At 41.6% G+C, this 25,663-nt stretch overlaps 1 protein-coding gene across 1 annotated transcript in view; it reads left to right on the plus strand.

Annotated features, from left to right (window-relative positions):
• The first annotated feature begins 1,638 nt into the window (after positions 1 to 1,638).
• Positions 1,639 to 25,663, plus strand: part of kif26ab (kinesin family member 26Ab) — a 63,388-nt gene continuing 39,363 nt past the window's right edge. Inside the window, exons 1-2 of the mRNA XM_067479940.1 lie at positions 1,639 to 1,938; positions 2,183 to 2,401. Coding sequence (XP_067336041.1) covers positions 1,876 to 1,938; positions 2,183 to 2,401 — 282 coding nt within the window. The 5' untranslated portion in view covers positions 1,639 to 1,875. The remainder of the gene's footprint in view (positions 1,939 to 2,182; positions 2,402 to 25,663) is intronic.

Here is a 25,663-nt window from a genome sequence, read left to right on the forward strand (position 1 = left end):
TATCAGTAGAACAAGTGGGAAATAGTGACGAGTTCGACAAATGATGCGCGTCTGACCACCTCTGAGCGGTATTCAGGACCACGAACAGCACCATTCAATGCCATCTTCTGGTGTAAAACTTCCACCCTGGATTTCGCTCCTCATTAGTTCGTGGTATTCAACACATCTGCAACAATTTGCAGCAAATAAAAGCATCTTAACTTTTTTCTCTTCAATTATTAGGTGCAATAAATGGAAAAAATACCTCCTGCAGGCCTGAGAGAATTTGGATAAATGCATTATTAGCGTACTTTCAGCTGATCTGATTGTAGCTGGTAACTTATTTGAGTGATACATATAGGGATTTTAATCATGATCTCAGTTTTCTGTTTCCAAACATTTATCCGTGATTGCCTTTCAGAGTTTTAAGCAAACTCGAATACTTTGCAGCAAAGCCTGAAAACACCCTTACATGACAGTAAAATACATTTAATCTCAATACAGACAAGTTCACTCAAGACATTGTATTTATTTTGCATCTAGTTTTTTAGCCAGAGAACAAAAGGCTATATACTTCCACAAATAGGTCGTTGACAGCACAAAAAGAGAAATCATTTCAGATGCTGAGTGCAGCAGCACATGTGGCCACTGTCGCTTACATCACCCCTATGAAATATTAAAAGTTTACCAAATAAATATTTAACCTAAGCGCCCCCACCCTCCAGCCAGTGTGACGCTGTTCCCCACCAATACCAGACGATGGCGCCAGAGTAATACTAACAACACACATACACACAAGGGCTTCAGTCCATGAGAAGAGGAGGCAACAGTTGCGGATAAGCTCAGGAACTGATTCCCTGAAATACAAATATCAAAGAGAAAAAATAACCAAGCAAATAAACATAAACGCTATTCTGTCAGGAATATAAAGAGTCCATTTATTTACCTCTCAATGTGGCCAGATGTGCTTAATGCGCATTTGAGACAAACAGGTTAATGTATAATAATAAACAATTTTCTAAAAATAATATAGAGTTTTATTAGTTAATTTTATGACCGATCTACTCACCTGTTGGGTTTTAGAAGGTGAGTTCACCCCCAAAGGTATAAGGGATTAAGGAGTTTGGCGTGCAGCCAAACTTTGTGGAGCCCTAGTTTTTATTTTTTTATCCAAATATGAAGTATTTCAGGTTTATTCGGAGTATTGTGTAACGATGTGCAAGTCATGTACAATACATCATATTAATGCAACGCGCAGCCAGTTTTTTCGAGGTGTGTAAGAGCAACATCATAAATCCGCCTGGTGGTTTTAATTTAGTGGTGGACAGGTGTCCGCCTGGGAAAACGTTTACGCTGACCGTGATCGACAGGTGCCAGAACACAGCGCAGCCTGCTGTGTACGGTCATAGCGCGCACGTTGACCCCTGTCCAACACATCTAACAGGTGCCTTTAATGTTGTGGCTTGTCGGTATATGCAGAAAGGTGTCTAATCAAAGGTTTATAGTAGACTTCTATATCACCTTTCACTACTAGCAGTTGAGACAGATCCGTGGCATAACAGCCCTGAACCCTCATATAGTCCACCCACCCTGAGCAGGAAAGTTTTTTTCAGCCCTCCCATTCCAGGAGTGACACCGCCTCCTGCGCAGTGCTGAGCAGCCTGCTGTCCCAGAACTCCTCCGCTGGTTGGAAACTTGTGGGACGCACTCACTCACCAGTTGACTTCGATCAACTGGTGAGCTACTGGTCCAGTACAAACTGACAGATGACTGGTAACCTTCAGTCAGGTCTCCGGTTCAGCCTATGGCTCTGTCTCGCGTTTTTCAGCGGCATAACCTTTGAGTTTGGTCTTTCACGAAGAAGTTCTCCTGAAGGTGTAACCTTGATCTGGGAGAATGAGCTCGTTTGGGGGCAGTTCTGCCGCTGATGGAAGCGACCCCAGCAAGCGCATGTTCACTGTAAGTGTCTCAGAGCATGAAGAGGAGTTTTTGGCTCAGTGCTGCTCGTTTCGCTTCCACATAATAACCGCACAACGCACTATGTGGTGGTGCGCCCTTGGACAGGTGCTCTGTATTCAAACGCGTTGTCAAGGCACAAACAAACAATTTCACCCTCACACCTGCATGGGCTCGCAGTGGGAGCCTCTCTTTTCGTGGCAAACGAGAAGTTAACCAAACTTTTTTTCTCCTATCTTGTCTTAAGGTGGAGGGATGTCCAAATGGAGATACTCCGGTAAACACCAGGAAACGACTTCAATCTGCGGAGGACGCGCGGTGCAGTAGCCGGCCTCCTCCTGAGGGCGCAGGGTCGGTTTCCATCTCAGAGTCGGAGGAGAAGGGAGGCTTTTGCCAGCAATGCCAGAAGAAAGTGTCAGAGCTGAAGAAGCAGGCGCTAGCCCTGGCTGACCAAAATTCACTAAAGGTTGGTGTTAGTCAGTGAGTTTTTTTATTTTTAGTCAATAACTATTTCAAATTCAAACTTTTTTTAACAACGTAAAACTTTAAATAATGACAATCGATTTGGTATTTTACAATATTGCTCCTTAACAATAGTCAAATTAGTTTTAAAGCTCTACAAGTGAGCATCATTCAGTCACGGTTTGTTTCAGTCTGAGCTGCTGTTACATTTCTGTGGAGCTCCTTGTGTCTTTTGTTTTTTCTATTGTCTACCTGCACCTGCTGATATCTATGGACAGAAGAAATCTGATCCTCCTATTAGTTTCTTATTCTACCAAGAATGCTCTCACCATCCACTTGCAAAGTTGTTTATTGCTATACCTGACATCAAATGCTGGCCTTGGATGTGAAAATGGAAGCTTTTGAGACTTTGAAAGTGCCCCATTGTTTGGCTAAACAATGCTTATCTCTTTATTTTGCTGTTGGGGTGGGGGGTTGAGGGGTTTGAAATGAGCCAGTCGCTCACATTGGAGACTGAGGAGGAAGTTAAGTCCCAGTCGACCTTCACTGCGCATTGAAAGTGTTCCTGTATGGCTGCTCCCACAATTCCCACCGCTGTTAAATATAGGCTCTAAGACTGCTGTTGTTGTGGCGGGCTGGGTTTGCTCCCTGGTCGGTTCTCCTTTGTTGTCCCATTTTGGAGGGAGAGTCAGATTGGATTACAGCTCTTCAGGGTTCACTCCAAATCTCAAAGCACCTGATGTTCAAGCAGGGACAGGTATACAACGGACAAGGGGCATTTCTGAAGCACCTGGGCTCTCTGTCTGAAGCATCTGTATGTGTGCTCTAATCTTTGTTCTGAGCATATCAGATCTATATTCGGGTATCAGGTAAATCCACCCTGTAAACACATTAGGCTTATCCCTAACTGTCCTTATCTACCATGGGAAGTCACCTCCCCTTTTTAGTGTGGGACCCTGCAGCGGTACTTTATGGCTTTCACCAGGTGCTCTGTGTTGTAGAAAGAGATGAGAGTGGCCCCTTCCCCCCCTTTAGTTTGCACTTGTTGATGGCTAAATTGGGCCTTAATTCTGGGGTGGCAAACAGTGATGGCAGGGTGCTGTTATTGTGCCATGGTTATGGACTGGGCCACTGCAGCTACAGGATAATAAACCCATTGTCTTGTGAGTTTGAGGTGCTCACCTGTTGGGCCTCACGGGATACAGGTAGTAACGGATGATCGCTTCCAAATTGCTTCCTCCCATGAAGGGATAAGGTCACTGGGGTAAGTCAGGTCGCTCGTTGCTCGCACTACCTGCTAGGGTTCTGCCTGAGATGTGTGTCTGCTGTTATGGGAAAATAAAATGAGAGCGCAGACTGTTTACCCGAGGTCTCACTTCCCCTCCCTCCCTAATCCGCCCGCCTTACCAATTTCTTATTTTTTCTACTGTAGAGGAAGTCAACTTGGTCCCCAGCCATCCTTTTCCCCCGTCACTCTGCGTGTAGACTTATTGTTTGAGCGCAGTAGTAGTAGTGAGTAGATAAAAATGCAATAAAAATGCAAGGAAGAGTGTTTGGGTACAGTGAATGGGCCTTCATACATCAACTCTACTTGAGGGAAAGTTCCCTGTTCACACGGCTTTTGTATTTTCCTGTTTGGGTCTAAAAGGACCTGCTCACACTGTGTCCCACAAGAAATTCAGACAACCAGAGGACTTTCCCTTCTATGCTTTGGTTCATTACAGCATCTTCGTAAAGGGTCAAATGGACAATATTAGCAATATGAATACGTTTTTACAGAAAAATACTTCCAAAATTAGCTTTTATTCTTTATGCATCAATTAAATATTTGTCATGCTGTCTGCTCCTCAGCACTTGACTTCTTTCAAGAACAACAGTGAAGTTTGACAACTTTAAAAAACCGATTAAACTGCACATAAAACTATATTGTCCTTTATACACATAATGTATCACACTTTTCTAATTATAAATATTTTATGACATTTTGTTAAGGGGCTTAACCCTGAATTAACTTAGCTGAAATGATGCCTTTGAGCTAACATCCTAAAGTTTTATATTTTCCAGACAGTAAGTCATTAAAGGAGACCCTGGGGAAAAATGCCCTTTTGGTAAAAGGACAAACAGCAGAGACTTGAACAACCTCCAGGCTTGATCTAATAAAAGGAATTCACCTTTTTAATTTGCAAAATTAAAACCCCCGGTAAATAATAACTTCAATAGTGAATAGCAGACAGTCTGGATTTGATAATTGTAGACTTTGCTCATTGTGGCTGGATAAGGTGGCTAGATGAGGTTTGATATAAAGAAAGTTGATTGCTTAAATCTAAACTTCAAAGTAACCAGAGCCAGCTCCTCACTGTAATGAGAGGTTCTGTCAACAGACAGATAGGGGCCATGGAGCTGGATTAAACTACTCTTAGCTAATAAATGTTAACACTCACCCTCTTTTTGCAAGCCTGTTAGGGACATTTAATAACTTGGTCATTTGTGCTCATAAAATGAAAGGGACCTTTTTTTATTTTGTACCTGTGCCATCACTGGTTTCTTGAAAAAGTTAAAGGAGTGAGTGTCACTGACAACAGTAGGTGATTAGGTATGTGTAGCCCTCGTAGCCCTGAGTTATTGTAAGGACTATAATTCCTGTCTTGTGGTTGCACAGGAGCAGCTCAAGCTCTTTAGTCACTTGATATCTAAGGCTAACCTTAATTGTATTGGCTGAATCATAATAGAGTTGAAATTCAGGGAGAATGAGAGCAAAAAACATTGGATAACATTGATGAAATATGCATGGAAGTGCATCATTGCTCAAGTCTGAAGAGCAAGTCGGAATTAGGCTATTGCAACTGTTTAGGGAAATAAGCTTATTCATTTACTTCCCGAGAATTAGATGAGAAGATTGAAACCGCTCTTGTGTCAACAGTAAATATGTAGTTGTTTAGCTGTAAAGGAGTCATTAAATAATTTAAATTATACACTTATTCACTTTTTGGATGAGAATTGGATGTGAAAACTAAGATTACTCCCATGTCTGTGTGCTGAATTTGAAGCTAGAGGATGTTGTTCGGTTGGCATAACAACCTACATTTTCAAGATTTTAAAGACTAAAGACACTGTGCTTTCAATCTCTGTGCTAAACTACTACCAACTAACTGCTTGCTGTAGATTCATAAGAACAGACAGGGAGCAGCATCAATCATTCATTATATTCAGGGGATGAAAGTGAGTATTTCCTATAATGCATTGTTGAACTAAAGACTAGAAACATGTGTTTTTTCCTATATTCTAGCCTGAGTTGGGTCTGGTGAAGAGCCTTCAGGTTGATAATAAATTCAACAATGCTTATACATTTGGAGACTTGGACCCTTTGAGCCCCATAGTGGCTTTGTGATGACCTTTGCCCTTTGGATATGGGATACTGAATTCAGAACCATGAGCTAAGTATTATTCAGATGATCTTGGTTTGTAGACAGTGAGCAAAGCAGCACCTAATTATGAACGCCATGCACTGCTGATGTATGCACAGTGTGTCCAAGCCTATTATGGATGGTCTGTATGAGTGTGACTATGAATTTGGCTGCAGGAATTAATTTGTACCATGAGGGTTTTTCCCTTTTTTTTCTATGTTGAATTTATAAATTATGCAAGCAGTAATTCTCACAAATGACTCATTTGGATTCGTGTTTCATTTGTTTCTGCTCTGTTCCTCATTTGACCCTTGAACTGCTTAAAGTGCAGAGTTGTTAGTGAATCGAGTTTTCTTTCCTGCAGCACTGAGAAAAGGAAATTAATCAACCTTAACATCATGCAGCTAATGTTTCAGGGCCAAAAAGTCAGTGACGTTGTAGGATTGGAGTTTGTTTGTGCTTTGCTTTGTGTGAAATCATTACTTGCTTTCTGCCCACTTTCCATTGCTTCTTTTGCCTCTTTGCCCACTTATGGATTTGTATGACTGTCAAAGTGGGGCAGTGTTCAATTGTCAATGCCAAAAAGCAACAGGAACATTGCTTTGTTGATACAGATGAGCATGTGTTTATATGGCAGTTTAGGAGAAATGGTTCAGGGGAGAGAAAGAATAAGTAGGTGCTGGTGAATCATTGCAGGGGGCAGTATTACTCTCCTTTGTTGACTGGCCTATGAAATGTCTGTCAGTTCTTTTAGTTTTTATGATGGTTAAGGGTTTCAGGAGGCCTGGGCAGAAACAGATGTATGCTGCCAGGTTCGCCACAGGACAGAAGGTGACAGGACAGAGTAACTGGCAGATAGATGAGGAAAGGTTGTAAAAAGTCTGTGTGTAAAACTTTTTGCCAGTAGTGAAACGTGATCCTACGTAAAGTTAATACAAAGCCTGACCATATTATTCTTCTCACCGCTAAGCACCTGAGCCCCTGAGGGTGTGTGTGTGTGTGTGTGTGTGTGTGTGTGTGTGTGTGTGTGTGTGTGTGTGTGTGTGTGTGTGTCTGCTCAGCAGAGCATGCACTCCAGAGAGCCTGGGAAGAGATGAAAGACGAGACAGCAGAATACAGGAGACTGTGGGCAAAGCCGTCTCCTTGTTTCATCCCTGCATGCAGTGTGACTTTTGCTTTATGGCATGTGGCTGTATTAAACTGCAGAGCAATAATCTGGTGTCAAGTGTTGCGGGGACCACAAACATCAGTCATGGGGCTACCGAGCTCCACTGTATCTCTGAGCTTCAACAGTACGCAACTGTCCGCCACCGCCACTTTACATCACATCTCCATTTCTTCTTTTGGTAACCCTTCTTTCAGCACCTACCAGCCACCTCTTAATATGACCAATTTGTTGGCCTTGACAAGTAAACCTTGTGCATGCAACTGAAATGTGTCCAACAAGTAGCAAGTATTGAACATGTTCAGTTCAATAAATGAAAAACTAAAGACTGAAATCAAAAACGGTTTCCTAATGTTACTGAAACTCAGGAAACCTATTTAAATGCTCATTATACAGAGCACAGTAAAACAGAAACAATAGCACTGTTACATCAATTCACATTTTCCAGCATTGATATCCACCTGTGAGCTGCACAGTGCACACCCAGCCTTTAAGATGTGGATAGTGGAACAACCTCGCCAGTAGTTAAAGGAGCATAAGAGTTTTTCATTCACTTTCCTGCTTACAGATTTTCACAGCTGGTCCTGCTTTTGAAAGCGGTTTTGCTGGCCATAAATGCTTTTTCTATCCTCCAGGCATCTGTAGAATGCAGACCACATCTTCAATGTGTCTGCTGCAGTTTCATTTTACATCTTTAATTTGGTGTGCTGAAAGTGAATTGACCCCAATTGTTGGTGCCCAGTCTGTTACTTATCACAATTGCAAGGGTAAATTGCTAAAAGGCAGAGTGCAGGAAATAGGTTCGTGGTGCGCAGATGCAAGGGCTCATGGATCTAGATGGAAACTGAGCTGCAGAAAGGCTGATGCTTGGCACCTTTCTTTGGAAGGGGAGCAAAGGAATTTGTTAGAAAAGGTTTAGAAAGCTGCCATTTCTTACTGCACTGCTCAAAGTAAATCCACAGCAGGCAAAATGAAAGTGGAGCTGACTTAAGCTTCCCAGCAGATGCTTATACACACACACGCACTTGAAAGATTGCTCAGAGTTTACCCGAATATGTCCTCATCTGGTCCTTTCTGGTGTGGCTGCGTGCCACTATAATGTCTACAGAGAGCTGTCCAGATGTTCTCTCAGTTACCTGTCAAGGTGAGCAAAGCTATTTAGAGGTTCTTAGAGCTGTGAATTAATTCCTAAAGTCTAATATCAGCCTATTAGACTCAATAACAGCTCTTCAGTAAAGATTTTCAATCAAAGTGTGACCTGGGAGAGTAGCTGCACCATTACCTTACAATGACCTGAAGGGAAAGCAATACACAGACAAAGGTCATGAAGCTTTGTGTTTGGTGCATCTTAGCTTCCCTAAAATCTAAAAACCTTTGCCTGAGGTGGCCTATTGGATTTAGAAAGTGTTGTATTCCTAAGAATAAAATCAAAAAATTACAAATAAAAAACAGGGTTATAAGTATTCTGTATCTGGGCAATGCACTTTGCTTATTGACGTGGAGAGCAATACCACTCACATATTTGCCTGTTTAATATGAAACTGCAGCCAGGAAACCATATATATATATATATATATATATATAGTTTTATTAGTTTTATTAGTATTAGATTATTAGTTTTATAGTTTTATTAGTTTTTATTAGTTTTATTATATATATATATATATATATATATATATCGTATATATATATATATATATATATATATATATATATATGAATGAATATGAATCTATATATATATATATATATATATATATATATATATATATATATATATATATATATATATATATATATATATATATATATATATATATATATATATATATATATATATATATATATATATATATATATATATAAAATAAAACTTCAGTGTAAATATGCCCATGCATATGGGGTTTATTGAGGTGTTTTCCCCAGCTTCTCCTTATGCTGAGGTAATCTAACCATCGTCTAGCTGTAAAACTATAAAAGATATTACTCATATATGTTTTTGTGGTCATTTTGAGAGACAGGGAAAAAATTTAAATGGGCTGTTGGCAGCACAGGTGTATATCTACTAATTAATTGAGATACGAGTCAGTTTGGCAACATAAGCTCAGACGAGGTTTGTTTTACTTAGTATCATTTTGACCAAAATCTTTGAAGTGACGGAGCTGGTAATGCTAGATTCTGAAAACACATGTATATTCTTTGAAGAAAAATTGCCATGCATAATAGATCCTTGTCTGAATTGGTTTGCTTCTGTTTGTTGGAGGATAATGTGTTACAATCAGCCAGACTAATATGAAACAATGGATCTGTAGTCTAAAGTGACAGGGCGATGTGTTACGGCACAGGTCTGCAGAGCACGAGAACACAGCGACAAAGGCAAAAATGTCAATGAGCAAAGTACAACATGAAGTGTAACCAGAAGAAATTAATCAGTTTGACTTGTTAATTTGGGGGGAGCCGAGTATGTGATTGTGAGTATGTGTATAAATGTTTGCTTTTGCTCTTTGTTTTTCCTCTTGCTCAAACGCTGCGCGCTCAGCTGATTCTCTCCCAATATTCAAAAAACTGCTGAAAACTGAACTCTTCCGCATCTTCTTATGCACTTAAATCTTTAATAAAAAAACTAAACAAAAAACAAAACAAAAAAAAAAAACCCTTTCTGCTCTCTTGCACTTGTATCTCGTGAACTGTGAACACTTTTCTGATAGGACTTTGCTTTGATGTTTTCTCCTTGACTTAGATTTTTGCTTGCCTTGTACCTCACTTGTAAGTCGCTTTGGATAAAAGCGTCTGCTAAATGACTAAATGTAAATGTAAATGTAAATGCTTTATGCTACTCGAGGTCTCCTACTCCTTGGCTCCATATGTCATAGTGAAGTGACTTGTACACGATCCAGGGAGCTGCATCCATTATTGAGTCTGATTCAGAGTATTGGAAAACATAGTTGTTGAGATAAATTTTCAAGATGGTGCACAGACACTAAGGAGAACTGCACTGGAGGTAATCTCATGCTGGCTCTATAAAATCCAATCAATTGACAGCAGGCCTTGTGGTGGCAGACAAATCGCCTGGCTTATAACAATGTGCTGAAAGAGAATGCCAGTGCTGTGTATCCTTGCCAAGATGGATATGCAGACAGCAAACTCCGGGCTGTTTGGGCGTGGCTCCTCTTGCTCACAGCAAACAGTGGATCAGCGGAGTGTGATACCTAAGTTGGACTTGACATCGCTTTGTTTGTTTACCTCTTTGGCAGATGTAAATGGAGCTTATACTTCTCACCTGCCAGTTCAGAACGCTGCCGGTGTTTGGGCTCTTTGGCAATATTTACTCTCAGAGATTGCATTGAGTGTGGCCTAAATGTTGAGAGATGCAGGTTTACAAAACCTGTGCCTAATGTTTACATTGGCAGTGCCTGTCAAAGTGCGAGGAGCACGACAATTGAGTGAGTTTGAGTTTGTATTTGAATTTTTTTTTAACACAAATGGAGCTGGTGACTAGAGAGAGGTGAAATAGAGCTGAAACTGCAGAGTCAGGTGAAGGCATGGAGGCACCGCTGTACTCCTGTCATATTTCTATCCATGCGTCTGGGTAACAGTATGCATGTATCTCTGTGGGATTCTATTTATTTATCTAATAGTTGATGGATTGTGATAGCTTGTGTTGTGATTGGTAGATGGTTTGTGTTAACTTGTCTCACTGAGCTCACCAGATATGCGTTGGTCCATTCTTTATTGTCAGGAGCTCATTCAGATACGTATATAGTGCTCCATAAATCCTGGTGTAGTGTGAAAATGCCAGTCAAAGTTCATGCTGGTTGTGTTCATTTCATGCTTGAGAGTCCGGCTCTGTGGGCGAGGATGAGTGTGTGTATTGATGATGTTTGAATGTGCGTGTAAGTACCAGAGGAAAAAGAAGAAGATGAAGCACATTGAGCGTCTCTCCATCCTTTCCACTTTGCTGCAGAAGTCATCCATCTTTCTGAACTTAACTGCTACCAATTTATGATTGCATTATTACAGTCAGTATTTTATCCTCAATACACAGGCCTAGTGGTGGTCTGGTTAATGGAGAAGGTGATGGAGAAGGCGACTTTCCAGTTCCATTATTCTGGTACTTGGGCTTAGCTTTAGGGTGAATATAATGAAAATAAACACTTTCTTTGGCTGTGATTTAGCCCTGCTGGCTGCTAGTCATGTGCTCATATGATGTGGGGATAACACACAATGCACCAAATACTGTTAAACCACACTCTGTTATTGGCCTGATTATTGTCCTAACATTGGACAAAAGTAAATAACCAAAACCTATAAGATTTGCACCAAGGCAAACATTCCTTATGTCCTTATACGAAGAAAAGCAAGAATTTTTTTTCTCATTATCGAATGATTTGACTTAGCAATTTGGCTGCTGACATTTTAAAAGAAAAAGCACAGCAATGCAGTCTCTGAAATGGCAACAAAGTTTCTTTTATTGCGATGGAAAACAGTGTTGCAGAGCACTGAAAAGGTCAGCCTCTGCTGTATGGATTTTCACCAGAAAAAGTCAATCAAGATACAGTAGCAGTGCTGTTTGTCTTTGATTGGCGGGTGAAGCATTTTTCTTCAGACTGGTATCATTTTGTACTTTTGGGAAAATGTCTGAGTATCATCCAAAGCAGCAAAGACTGATATAAATTGTTTTTTTTATTGCTTTGTTTAGCGCTTGATATCATACAAAATCCAAATCAATATCCTTTCTCAGTAACAGTGTTGTTAGGTGAGCTTTCCTATACTGAAACATCCTCTTATTATGTTTGCTGTCTTATCCTGTGGATCTGTCCAGATAAGCAGCACTGGAGTGGCACAAATGAAAGTAAGCTGCAACATCACTGCTTTGCCCATAAAAGTGCTAGTACCACAGCTGTGATGAACATTTTGTCCACATATAACCTCTTAATGTAAACGCAACACGTTGGAGGTCACTGGTGTTCGGAAAAAAAAAAGAAGTTAATTAGATTCATATTCAGATCAGTAGACATTTACTGTCTCATGAAATGATGCCATCTTCAGCTTGTTATTACTTCCACAGGATGCTTGTGAAGTAAACCTTCCCCTACCTCTCTACCATGAACCAACTGCCATTAATAGATCCGTCCCTTATGCTTCCCCTCTTGTTACTGCCGCTCTATTTTATGATGTCACTCTCTCTGCTGAAGAGCTCTGGGCTGTTTTATCTCCTTCGTGTGTGCCGGGCACTTAAACTTAAACCCCTCTGTTTACGAGTCCCAAACTGCCTCTCCATCCTCTGTGTTTGCTGCTGAGTGTCAGTTCAGCATCGTCTACAGTATAAAAGCTGAGCCCTCCTTTCTGTTCGGCGAACTCGTTTGTGGGCCTCAAAGTGCAAACCTCCAGCTAAGTGTCTGACTCCCATGCTGGGTGTGAGAACAAGCCTCAGAGAGAGTGCTTGGACAAATTTGTGCATGTGTGTACATGTGTACATGTTATTTCATAGCATTCTCAGCCCTCCTTTTTAGTTTAGTTTGATGTTAACAGCGCTTTTGTGCTCTAATTGCTGCTGTCTGGCCCAAGTGAATGCAGTTAGATTGCCTTGCCATTTGGGTTGCTTAAGTTGCTATTATTCCTGCATAGTGTTTTTTTTTTTTAATTGTCATGAACATAGTATGTCGTATGTGTTTAGGTGGTCAACTGCTCATTTGCCACAGGCAGTTAGGCAGCAGTTCACCCTGGTGCCTCTCTAAAAGCAAAACAAAACAAAAAACCCAACAAGCAAAAAAAAAATGTGGATTACCATGATTGTAGCTGTTGTTTACCACTGTAAGTTTGCGCATCAAATACAAACATTGCTGGAATGCCTTTCAACGTGTCTGCGCAACAAGGAAATGCTTCCCTCTCTCAGATGCATGTTGAGTAAGAGGAAATCTCTCAGGGAGCACACCTGTGTTGGTAGATTTCTGCATAGCTTCATCCTCCACTGGCTGTTCTTTCCTCCTCCTGCCCTATGGGTCTTCCCCCAGTCCCATGTTGACCATTAATGTCTTTATTTCTTTGTGAGGGAGAGGTTGTTTTGACTGCAGAATCACTTGGGGTTAAAACTTGGGCACACTTGAACTCCTACAGTCTGGAGACCACTTTTGAACTCAATTTGACCTGTCACACCATCCTTGATCTGTGTGTTGATCTGTTTTGTGGACTTCTTATACAGTATGCACTTTCATAGATTGGTTCCCATAACAGGAAAAAAGTTCACAAAGTGATTTCTTCATGAGTTGTTAAGTTATAGAGGGTGCTGTAAAAGCCCTACAGTAGCCATTAAATGTCATGGTGGCACTATGGGGATGGAAGGGTTGAGTCTCCTGTAGCAGCTTATTAGCCCATAAACAAAGGCGACTTGGGGATCAGAGAGGGCAATCAAAGTGCCCCATTCCTTTGTGCTTGTCTCACCACCAACAAAGCCTATCTAATGGCCCCGTCACTCCACTTGTTGTATCTCACTGTGGTGTGCTTCCTGACAACATAAAAGGCACACATTCCAAAAAGAGACTCAAACAAGAGCCGCTACCAGTCCACACCTCCCTTGGCCTTCAAAGCAACACCCCCCCCACACCAACCCGATGCCAGTGCAGCTCCCTACCCTTCCTCTCTCTGCTAGATATTGACATTGCTCCTCTGCTCACCACTGTAGTGTATGTTTGGTTCCCCGTGACGGCCACCGCTGCTTTCATCTCTGCTCTTTCAGTCTTGTGTCCGTGACTTTGGGGGTCAGTTTTATTGCGTTCCTTTGTTTGAGTCTGTGCTCGGCGAGCAGTTGTTTTTTCTTTTTGTATGTTTGGACACGAGGCTCTCTAAAGAAAACAAACGTCCTCTGCCACACGAGGACAGCCTGGCAGCAGGTCTCAGGCAACCTCTGCTTGTTTGTGCGACTGTGTTATCGTCTCCTGTTTCCTGTCAAAACAGGAAAAGACAGGGGCGAAAATGGAGGCTAGGAAAGTGCTGCATTGATGTGTATTGGCTGGAGGTCCAGCTCTGCCTGACAGTGGCTCTCCTGGCCAGGAAAAACAGAACTGTTCAGGGTGTAACCCAGGGTAGGATACTTCATAGCGTTATTTTTATCACTTTCACAAAGCACAGAGGGATACTTTTTGCAGCTGTTGACACAGGTCTGGGTCGTTTTTGTCTCCAAAACAGTGCAGCAGAGGAGAGAGGGAGATGTCCCATCTGGCCATGTCTCTTTGGCTGACAGCCTCACATGATTGCAGTGTCTGTTTAGGAAGGGAAATCCTTTTTAACATTTTGTTAATCATGAAAGCGAGACACTTCTTTTCTTTGGATGATCCCTAGACCTCCACCACAATAACTTTTCCGTCAGGCTGGAGTGGTCATGTGATTTTTATCCATCCATCACACATATTTGTTAATTCTTTTCAACAGGATGATGCACACACCCACAACCACTCACGCAGAGGATCCAGTGAATGCTCTTTCATGGGGCATATCCAGTACATTCCAGTCTGAATATATCCGCTATCAGTGAGGTTCAGGTGTTGCTTTTTGTGCTGATGGCAAAACAGGTAAATGCTCCAGTGTCTGCTGTGCTACAGCTAAATGAGAAAGAACAGACAAATGTGCTGAACAAACAGCTGATTAGGGAGTTAGCTAATTATTGACTGGTGAGAAATGATAACCATCTGCTGCTCTGCTCTGCTTAGGGAGACACTCTGGAAAGCTGAGAGTTGCTCTTGTGGAATTCCAGGAGTTTGAGGGCAAAGCTAAGTTGAGCTCTTTATGGGGTCTCTAAAAAAGAAAGAGCTTCTGGCAAAGGAATGCTATTGTTAGACTGACCATTTTGCACCAAGTAGGTTTTTTTGTTTTCGTTTTTCCAATAGTTAGTGTGCACACCCCAACCATTATTTATATTAAAGGAGGAGCAATTGACCACTACCACTGCTTCAGAAGCCAATTTTGACCTCATGGAGACTGAGATTTGTATTTTTGGGATATATTAGATGAGGAATTGAATATCCAACCAGACAGGCAAACGTCTGAGGTATAGCCTTAATCATGCAGTGTGTGTATTTGCAGCAATGGTCTGCTCCTTTCTCTGTGACCCAGATTAAGATGTGGCGTGTGCTTGCTGACTGGGATCGATGTCATCAGCAAGAAGGTCGGAGTTCATTTGTCTTTCCTGACAGACCTTCAGGTGGTGTTCCAGTGCTGTGGCAGAAGGCCACGCCGAAGCTGACCTCCATGAGTCGCACAATTAGTTACCCTTTGACCCTTCTGTCCCAAGATCAAACCCTAACCATGAAACAGGCATGCTTTTGCATCTCCAGATCCACTTTACGTATGACTCTGTATGCACATGTGCGTTTTACAGCAAAACAAGGCACAGACATTGGTTGTAATTCATTCTGACATCATGTAATAGCTACAAAGTCCTCCTTCTCATTTCAGTGTACATATTCAACTTAACAGAACAAAATCATTGCAGCCATGCGTAAGATTTTACACCCTCAACTAAATGATATATCTGGCTACTTTGCATTCTTGCCCTCATAAATACACAGCATAAAAGATCTATTAATCTGCATCAATCTGCTGCAGACTGCACAGCTCCTCTCTCCTTGAGTGACTATTGTTATTTAACTGCTCTTAACTGCGCGTTTCTCATTCTCCTTTGTGCAGTGCATCACTCAGGGCTTATGCAGACAGACAGACTGAGATGAATGCCACCATATCCTTAAGCTAAACATATAAATCTCATTGCATACTCAAGATTTCTATTTGCATTTTGTTCTGAACATGCAATTTAATTGTATAACCTTAATTGTGAAATCCTCAGCGCCAATGGAACTCTGCGTGTGTATGGTAACATTGTATACGAGCAGACAGAAAACCTCTTTGTGAAGAATTTCACAATTCAAAAGAAGAACTCGGAACAGAACAAAGCTGCCAACAACAACCAGGGTTATCTTTTCTTTTTTTAAGTGACAGCAATAATGTCCTTGTCCATTCATACTGGTGTCCCCGACAAGCCTGTGTCTCTTAGGCCCCAAGCAGGGTTCGTACAGGTACGTGAAAACAAATGAAAATGCCTGGCCCATCACACACATTCCCAGTGAATATCCTAACGCGTGCTCTCAGATACCTTTAGAGGCGATCAAGCTCTGCCCACAAGGTGGCATTACAACACTCACAGCAGACATTTTTGGGTGTCTCATTCAGGAACACAACGAAGCATGAATTTAACTTTAGGGGGCAGCATCTACGGTTGTGTGGTTGTGTGAACCATGTTTTGGAGATTAAATTGTGATTTGTCTAAAACTTTAGTCGTGTAGATGCTCGTCCAAATGTTTAATGTAATATTTACCAAAACGGACACAAATTGGTCTATCAAATTTTCTAACAACACTGGGCCACGCCTTTTTCGATGATTGGCAAATTGGCCTGAAGGAGCTTCAAGCCACCCACTGACATTTCCATCAAAATGCACTGACAATGAGGCAACTAACATATTTAATGACCAAAATATGACTGTAAAAGCAAGTGGAATCCAATACATGTGCTGGACAATGTTGACATACATAAAACTGAAAGTTTTAACAAACACAATGTTCAGCCTCTCCTGGTTTCTTCTTCTAAAGCAGTTTTGCCATGGGCTGCTGTCGATTGGTCAACGGTGCCCCTTTTACTGTCAGAGAGCAACAATGCCAATGAGAGTGCTACTTGTGACTATGTAGACCCTGACTTTTGCAAGCAGTAAATCTGCAAAGGAGTTTGTGTGAAGATTGTCGCATGTAGCATGTTGGAGTCTTGTTTCAGTTTATAGTGATGTATATGTGACTTCATGGCAACTTAAACATGAAATAATGAACTATCAGTGTGAAAAGTACATATTGTTTAAGAAAAATTAACTAGTTCTCATCCCCTCATTTGAATTTTATGCACAATGACTAGAGGAGCTTTGTGTTGTGGGCCACAAGGCCATTTGCAAGATGCTATTGTTCCTAAAAGACAAAGTAGCAAAATGTGCATGCGAAAATTTTTTGATAAGCAAAGCATTTTCTAGGAGTGTGAATGAAAATCCTTTAGACTCACTAAGTGGATTAGTATGCACTATTCTCCGCCGAGATACTTCGGCCTACCTCCTTATCTCCTTATTCAATAGAATGTGTCTAGACATCTCAATTAGCCAAAAAAAAAAAAACCAAACAGATACTGGTTAGCGCTTATCTCAGTGTGCTTTTCTATCAGTACCCTCACCAGCTTTCAGCGTTTAGTTCTTATAAACAGACAACAGCTTTCCATTAATACAGCTCTCCCTGGCTGAAAGCCATGAGCTGATGTTTAAATTTCTATTATTAGTGATAATAGTGTTCTCTGAGAAGTCATTGGCATGTTAATGGCATCTTTCATGATAAATTAGTATTCCACCCCTTTCTGCCGTACCTACACGAGTCTGTTGCACCAGACTGATTCTGCCACTCTCAACTCTGCTACTCCATTGTTCTGCCGACATGCAGCAGCTTTATGAGACACAAAGCGTGTCACTCTCTGAGATAATGCTCAGCATGCTGCGAGTGGATGGGACAGGGATGCTCAGCACAGTTCACCTTGGCTCAGAATGATTTCTGCTGTATGAACATGGATAGAAGACCAAAATCGAGAACTAACCTTTGGCTCATTCCATACAGTCCCTACAGGTTTGGGATGCTAATCAGTTGCATGTTGCTAACTTATGTCACATGGGCCGATAAGTGAGATATCTGCCAAATAAAAAAGTGCCCTGCTCAACAATAAGTACTTATGGGGCCTCATTATGTGCATTCTCCTCATACACTGAATCTTCATGCCATGTGGAAAGGGAGAGGAGCAGCAGAAACTTGAATATTTGTCCGTATGGCAGCTTGCCAGTATAATTACTGTCCTGTCCATTCCAAGGGAAAAGTGGATAGAATAATTGCTGTAGGATACTCAACATTTCACCTTCTCATCACTTTCATAATGTTTTATTTTCATCACTGGGAAAATGTGAGCTTTGTGTTTTTGTACACGGTCTCTGTTGAAATATGGCAATATGTTTAAGCTTATGTACTCTGTAACTCTTCTGCGTGAAAAACTATTTAAATGTTGATCTAAAAATAATGAATTCTAATGATGCTGTTTATGTGCAGAAAGAGATTTCTTTTTTCCATTATGGGATCTGGAGTTTGTTGATAAAGATACTATGCAATTACTTCTGTTTGTGCATGAGTAACTCTCTTCACATTTTTCCTTAATTAACCACTCACAAGTGAACTTGCATGTCACACTTTAGACTCTGTAGTTCGGGAAGTCCTGCAATTTGTATTAGTTGCAATAGGCCTTCACAGCAGTTTGTTTCTCCCTAAATAAGCTGCAGGAAACTGGGAGTACTTTGTTTTTCAGTCAAAATGAAAAATCCTGCTGTACAACAAACTGCCAGCAATACAACTCTCTCACTGTGACAGTTCAGAAAGAGGAGAAGCAGGTGGCTGTCATCACTGTGTATAGACTGACAAAGGATTTGAAATGTAAAGTGAAGTAGGGGTTTGAGCTGTTAGAAGGAGCTATTGTATTAGGATCCTCTGCTCCGTGGTGGGTGTTTTGGAGTGGGCCCTTGAACAAAAATAGATCTCTCGACAAGCTCCACTGGATGGTCGGGAATACCAAATAATGTTTCACCTTCAAACTGCACGTTGGAATCCACAAATGTATGGAACAGAGCTTAAATTTGAATGCCTCTCAGCTTCTGGTCAGTTTTATAATTTCAGTGGACAGGGGTCAGTATGGGAAAAGTGTGGTACTGCCTGAGATCGACAGGTGTCAAAAGACAGTGCATCAAAACTTGCTCAGTGCATCTGCATGTAAATCTGCAAAATAGCAGATTCAGATGAGATGACCAGGTATCAGTCCCGCCCATTTGCATCCTTGCATTCAGTTTGCATTCAGTTTCCACAGTTTACAGCAACACCTGGATTCTGCCTTTTCAGCTTGTCTGTTGAATTTTTCATTATGTACTCATTTTGGTTTGATTCCACAGCCGAGTCGGGTTTAGGAAAAAGGGAAACTGCCTTGAGAGTGTCTCAGAGCCAAAAATCAGCCTTCTAATTAAAAGAGCACAAATGTTGTGGCGTGTGTACATAAACACAATGCACTGCATCCCTGGTGAGGACAGCATTGCAAGCAAGCCAGCTGCAATGAGAAGGGAAGTGGAAAATATTTGAGGGTAACCTCGCTGAGCTTTATTTTTTCACTAATGAGAAAACTTTCGAAGGATAGTTCATGTTACTGCGAGCTAAGCATTGTTTTATCTCTCAAAACCGGTTCCTTATTGAGTTAAAGTTATGATCATTCACCATCAGAAGCCTAATGAAGACTTCTTTTCAGCACTTGGAAAGACTCTTTCTCTCCTACTGGAGAGTCAGCATGGATCCCTCCCCCCCCTTGACCCCAGCCCAAGACGATGAAAGCTTGACAGATCTGGGGCTGAGACAGTAAAGGCTGCCTTGGGTCCACATAGGAGGGAGAGAGATGTTGGAAAGAGAGGAGAAGGACAATGAAGTCTGTTCAAACAGTCTGAAAGGGGTTTGTTTTCTTTATGTGCGTGAGTGAACAGAAAAAGGTAATTAACTAGCCAACTGGTGAAAGGCTGAAGTGATGGATGGGTGTGGGGTAACACACATGCACGTGCGCGCGCACACACACACACACGCTACCCCAAACATGCTTGTGTTTTACACATTTCTCCCACTAATATAAAGCCGATTTAGTGAACCTTTTGTATGTAATTATACTATATAAAAACATGCATATGAGTTTCACACTCACATGCACATGTGAGACTGATAAACGGGTCGACCATATGGAGTTGTGACACATCATTACATGAGGTCATTAATGGTTGCACGATGGTTTGGCAAAGACTTATGAGTGATTACATCTGAGTCTATCTATGTTTAACCCGAGAGTCAACAGGATATGTGGCCTTTTTATTTTTGACGGACAGTGACATCTGTTTTTTATGGATGACACGCGGGGTTGCGGGCTGGAGTGTAGTGTACTGTATGTATGCTGTGTGTAGCAGGAAGCTCAAAACAAAGTATGTCACATCAGATCTTATCAAGATATTTTAAACAAAGGTCACAACTCTATAATGAATGTACTTGCAGACTGTATTTGCTTGATCCTCTAATCATTCATCAGAGGATGTGTCACTGTGACATGCTGGACAGGTGGTGCTATCATGTGTCGAAAGTGTCTCTAAGGGGTAAAGCATATTTGCATTTTCTCTCAGCAGTTCACAGACAGTTAACAGGAATATTGGGCTAAATCACACAGGGCAGACAGACTGACATTTGTCTCTGTAAGCTCCTCATGACCAGAAGCTTGATGCAGGGAGACTTGGCTGTTCATTTAAGGGAATATTTATGCATATATCTGATGCATTTCTCTAAGAAGGTCAACTATGATCTAAATAAGTAGGTTTATTCATTAAAAAGTATATTTGACCTCATCAATAAGCAGTTTGTCTCCAAGGTGCAGCATTGCAGAATGTGGTAATTCTAGCTTATAAAACTCAATAGAATTTATTAGTGCAAACATTTCAAAGTCATATTTAAAACCATTGTGATTTTACCCATTCTATAGTCATTACATCTTAATTAGAGGTTGTTTTTTTATGTATGATGTTTTTTTTTTGTGATGTGGAACAAATGTTGAATCACAGCAGCTTGTCTTTTCCCACATCATCATACTTATTAACAACTGACAGTTGTCGCAATTGTACAGTTGCCGCATTCTTTCTTCCCTTGCTACATTAAAGCTACTCATACTGGAGTGTACTGTGCATATTGCACTAAATCCACACAAAAGATATTGTGGTAAACTGCCGCACACACTTACACCCTGCATTTACTTTTCTTTCTAACATTCCTAATTGTCTTTAGATAGTTTACTGTTGAACATATCCTGTCCCTGGGTGTTACCAACAATCTGAAGAAAATTCCTTGTATGTCTTAGCATACCTGGCCATTACAATAATTGCGAAAAACAAGGGGAGAGTGGCAGAAAACCTTAACAGTGTTGTCAGGGAGGTAATGCCAGTGTATTTTCGTTGCTGCACATACTGTTGCTTTGTTTGGGAAAAGGTTTTATTACAGCTTTGTTTAATCTTGTCAAGTCAGCGGACAGAGGTGAACATCTGTTAGATAGGATTTGGTGAGTCTTTCCATTTTGTCTTTTACCAAAGGCATTCTTACAGAGTTAAATAGCATGCTAGTGTGACATCCTGAGTCATTGTCTTTTCTGCCTCAGAGCAGGCAGTGGTTAAATTTAATGGTCTGTATCCCAGACTGCTGTGACACTAAAAGCACTACCTGATATCTAATCAGAGTCACAGGCCTTCCAGCTCTGCACTCCTTCAGGGGATCTGAGTCATGTCAGTTGGCTTGGAGAGCAGGTCAGAGAGGTGAAGGTGGTGGGGATCGTTGAGGAGGAGCAGAGGGCAGAGAGGGATTACACCACTGGATGCATTGCTTTTATCCTGGGAATGTAATCTGCCTTAATGCCCTGTGCAAACCCGGGGCAAGGCCAGCAGCTGTGCTCGTTTTTCTCTGACCTGGCTGTCAGAGTGAGCCAGGTTACCTGTGGGAAAGCAGTCTTTCTGGAAGCTCTCATCCTCACCCCAGGATCTGGACTGGGCTCCTGTGGTTTATTGGGGGACAATAGCTTTGAGACTTATGGAGACGGTGTGTGGTTAAGGTCAACACTGTCTCAGGCCAAGTAAACAGAGATGGCTCTGTCGCATCCTTGCAAGGAAACAGAGGAAGGGAAAGTCAGTTGAAAGGGCATTTGATTTGGCAGCTGCTGTGTGGTCTCGATTTTACAAGAAATGCAGTCATAGGAAGTACTTCAGAATAGTAATGTGTAAACAGGACTGCTGCTGGTGAGAGCAAAGTTTGGTGTGGACAGATAAAAAGCAGCATGGTGTTGAAACTGACTCATTGTAAGGAATGTGTATTAGAATAATAAAAAGGAAACCTGGATGGAGAAGGAAGGATAAGATGCAAAGTGAGCAATTTAATCTTTCTGGAGTCATTGGTAGTGTTACAGTAAACACAGAGGATTGAGGAACACTGAAGCTCTTATTGCTATAGTTCAGATAAGTTCAGTACAGCCCTGTTTTGGACTTATTCTTGGCAAAGTGTGCAGTGACTGATTTAAAAAATGAGAAAGTAAAACGCATTTGACAGAATGCCACAAAGCACTGGCTCTAAAACTGTTCAGATAAGAGCTGACAAGCTGCTGGCTGTCAGAACTTTTTATTTTTCTTTTCCTCAGTGTTTGCACATTGATACAATTTTGCTTCATTTTACTTTCTGCCACTGCTGCAGTGGGTCATGTGGAGCTTCTGTGTCTACAAATATATAGTTGGGCTCAACTGGAATAGAAAATATGGTTTCCCAGAGTATTTTACTTTCAATGGAGCGTGTCTAAAAGTCTCTTGGGTAGCGAGGGGGGCCTCATGCATTTCAAATCACTATGACCTTCCCCTGATTTAAGTCAGCTTGCTATATGTGGCCTAGCGCTCCACATCAGAGGCACATCAGAAGCTGAATGTGAAAACAGTCAGATGGCAGTTTCACCTTGTCTGGTTAGAGAGGAGGTGTACTGACAAGACGTGGTAAATGAGGTGTGATTTGAGGAAAAATCCTGCATGTGACTTTGCCCGGTTCTGTCTGTGCCCCAAGGAGGCATGGGAGAGAAATCATGCACATCTTTCTCCTTGTCCCCTCATCCATAAGTGGTTACGGCTGAGCTTGTTTCCATCAGCCTCTGGGCATTGGCTGTCTGTGATGACACTCTCCATCAACCCATAGAGACGGTTAGCTGGGTGGCTCTCTCTCCTGCTGCTGCTGCCCTGGTTTTCATCACAGTTAGTGTGAGGGACAGAGACAAACTTAGGTCTCTAAGGACTGTGAAAAGCTCATTCCACAGGCAGGACTTTCTCTCCCTAGTGGGCTCGGCATACCTCCCTTCCATAATAAGGCTGTAGCATCTGACTACATTTGTCCCTAAGGTTTAATAAAGATCAATACTGACAGGCAGTAAACCTACACAACCACCCACAAGCCTCGAGGCAAGGGCCACAGCCCCAGCCTACCTCCTCCCACCTCTCTTTCTCTATCTCTGCCCTTATCCTTACTCCTGCAGTTTAGTTCTCTCTCCCAGTAGACCTTGGGTCGAAAACCAAAACCGTTTCCCACTTGAACAGAACAATGGCTGAGAAGTCAGAGCCCTGAAGTAGCCCAACGCCTCCTCGCTGACAGGAATGCTTTGAACGTTTGGATTGTGTTGATGCTATGCATTACATACTTCTCTGAAGCAGTGCTACTCTTCACACCCACTTGCACCTGTCAGTAATAGATCATATGGATAATAAAAGAAACGATATGGCTTCAGGGCTGGGTGCACTCATGCATTATGTGCTTCATGTTTTCCACTTTATGCTTATGCACAAGCTCTCAAGCAGTTAACTTGAATGTGATAACAAAAACACAAGGGTCAACTGTTTCAGCTTGTAACTACATGGCGACTTTTCTGCTGCCTTTAATGTGTCAAATTTATATAGTTTTATGTCCGAACCTGGATCCACTGAGCCATGTCTGAAATATCTACCCATCATGGTGTCGCTTTTCCACCTCTTATGTACCATATAAAGATGGATTCTGTGGCCCTCAATTTCATCACATCATTCTCCTCCACATCCCTAACATCATCATCATCTGTGCCATCATCCTCATAAGCACTGTGGCCATGACCTTTTATTCACTCCACTGGGCATAAAGCTTGCAGACAGCTTTACAGGAGAAGCCCGCTCTCTAACCTCCAGAATCCTAACTGAATAGCAGATGGGCTCAGCTTTGTGTGTCTTTTTATTTGCTCCCCTAAATCAACACCTAACAATGCAATGAGAGAGGGAAACAGGGAGAGAGAGAGAGAGGAGAATTGATTTCTCCTATCTGCTAGTGCCCTGAGGTGGGTAAGAGGTGGTTGGAGGGTAAAGGGTGAGGGGTGATGGAAGGGTGGAGTTGAATGGTTATGACTTCGCTTTGCTGTCCGGGCGGGTATATGAAGCCAGAGAAGGCGATGGAAATGGCAGTCAGCAGTGTGTTCTTCAGCTGTGTTTAACATTTCAATTTGTCATCGGTTGTTTCATCATATTTTGGTGGAACTGTCTTGTGCATGTCGTGACCAATCATGTTTTAGAATCAAGCATCATTCCTTATCATTTTTAAATAGTGTTTCTATAAGTTTCTTGTATTTAAACCCATTCCTCATTTGGAAATAGTCTAGCATTAACATTCACATAATACCATACTGTACTTTATCTAATAGCTAGCTGTGAGTCCATCAGAGGTCTCAGTTGCATCTGAGATTCATGGTATTTTTTTACATCCTGAGTGTTTTTCTTGTGCCATCATCCTCAGTCTGTACTTGTCCACATATAAAGTCAGCAGTCAGTATAGTTAATCAAGAACTAAAACCACTCAGTTAAGACCAAGCTAATGTATTCTTTCACAGTGAAGGGGGCTGTGCGTCTTTGTCAGGGCACAATGTGTATAGTCAGTGTATACTGCTTTTTGAATGAGGGAAATGATCAGATGATAAAAGTGCTCCCTTTTCTGTGAAACTGTTCTAAGGTTATGTGATAACACTATCAACATGCACAGAGAAAGGTCATCTTAAAGTCTTTCCATTGAGCTGCTTTCGTGGGATGGAGATTTAGAGTCCCTTGACCTGCCTCTGTGGTCTTTGGGTCTGTTGGGTTAGCAGCATTAAGTGGCACTGCATTAGAGCACTGGATTGTTGTTTCCCCTCTGCCTCACTCCTCTTGATCACCTTGGAGGTTCCACGGAGCAAAGGACTCATAAACATTTATGTATGGGCTGTGTGCTCCTGTCTTAGGCCACGACTCCATTGGGCAGAAGCCTAGTGCCCCTTTATGCCTCTTAAGAGACTGTATTGTCTGTGTGTTTGTGTGAGTGTGTGTTTGTGTGAGTGTTTGTTTTTATACAACTGACAGAAAGTTTTATTCCACCTTCACATTAGATTATGAATAGTTCTGTGATAGCCCTGTGTGCCTCTGGTTTCCTGGAGGATATACTTATTTTCAGATTTGGCAGCTTATTATATGTTGTCATGCTGGGACACTTATGTAAATTGCATACATGATATGTAAATTGTATAACTTTAGGCGCTTGAGTCCTCTTAGCTGTTGTTTTCTTTTATCCCAAGCAGAGCCGGACACCCTAGGGTGCCTTCTTCGAGACAAAGTAAAAGGACAAAACTCTACTGGACACCATCCCTGACAGCAATAATAAGCTGCTATGTTGTAGGCCGTTCTGCTTCTAAAGCTTCACAAAATACTGGAAATAAGAGACACTTTACCATTGTTATTTTTCGGAGAATACGGTGAGATCTTTTAGTTTTACCTCTGAGCCTTATTTCAGAGCTATAACTTCACATTTTACTTGTTTGGGATATGGTCCCCAGCAGACACTTTGAAACAAGCAGTTACTCTGTGAAATATTTTAGAAGTCTTAAGATGCAGGCAGGTAAAACATCTCAGTTTAAACAAACAGGCATCGTAAAGAAAATGGAAGTGGTTGAGCACAGG

Source organism: Channa argus, chromosome 16, assembly GCF_033026475.1.
Source record: "Channa argus isolate prfri chromosome 16, Channa argus male v1.0, whole genome shotgun sequence".
In the NCBI taxonomy this organism is placed as follows: Eukaryota; Metazoa; Chordata; class Actinopteri; order Anabantiformes; family Channidae; genus Channa; species Channa argus.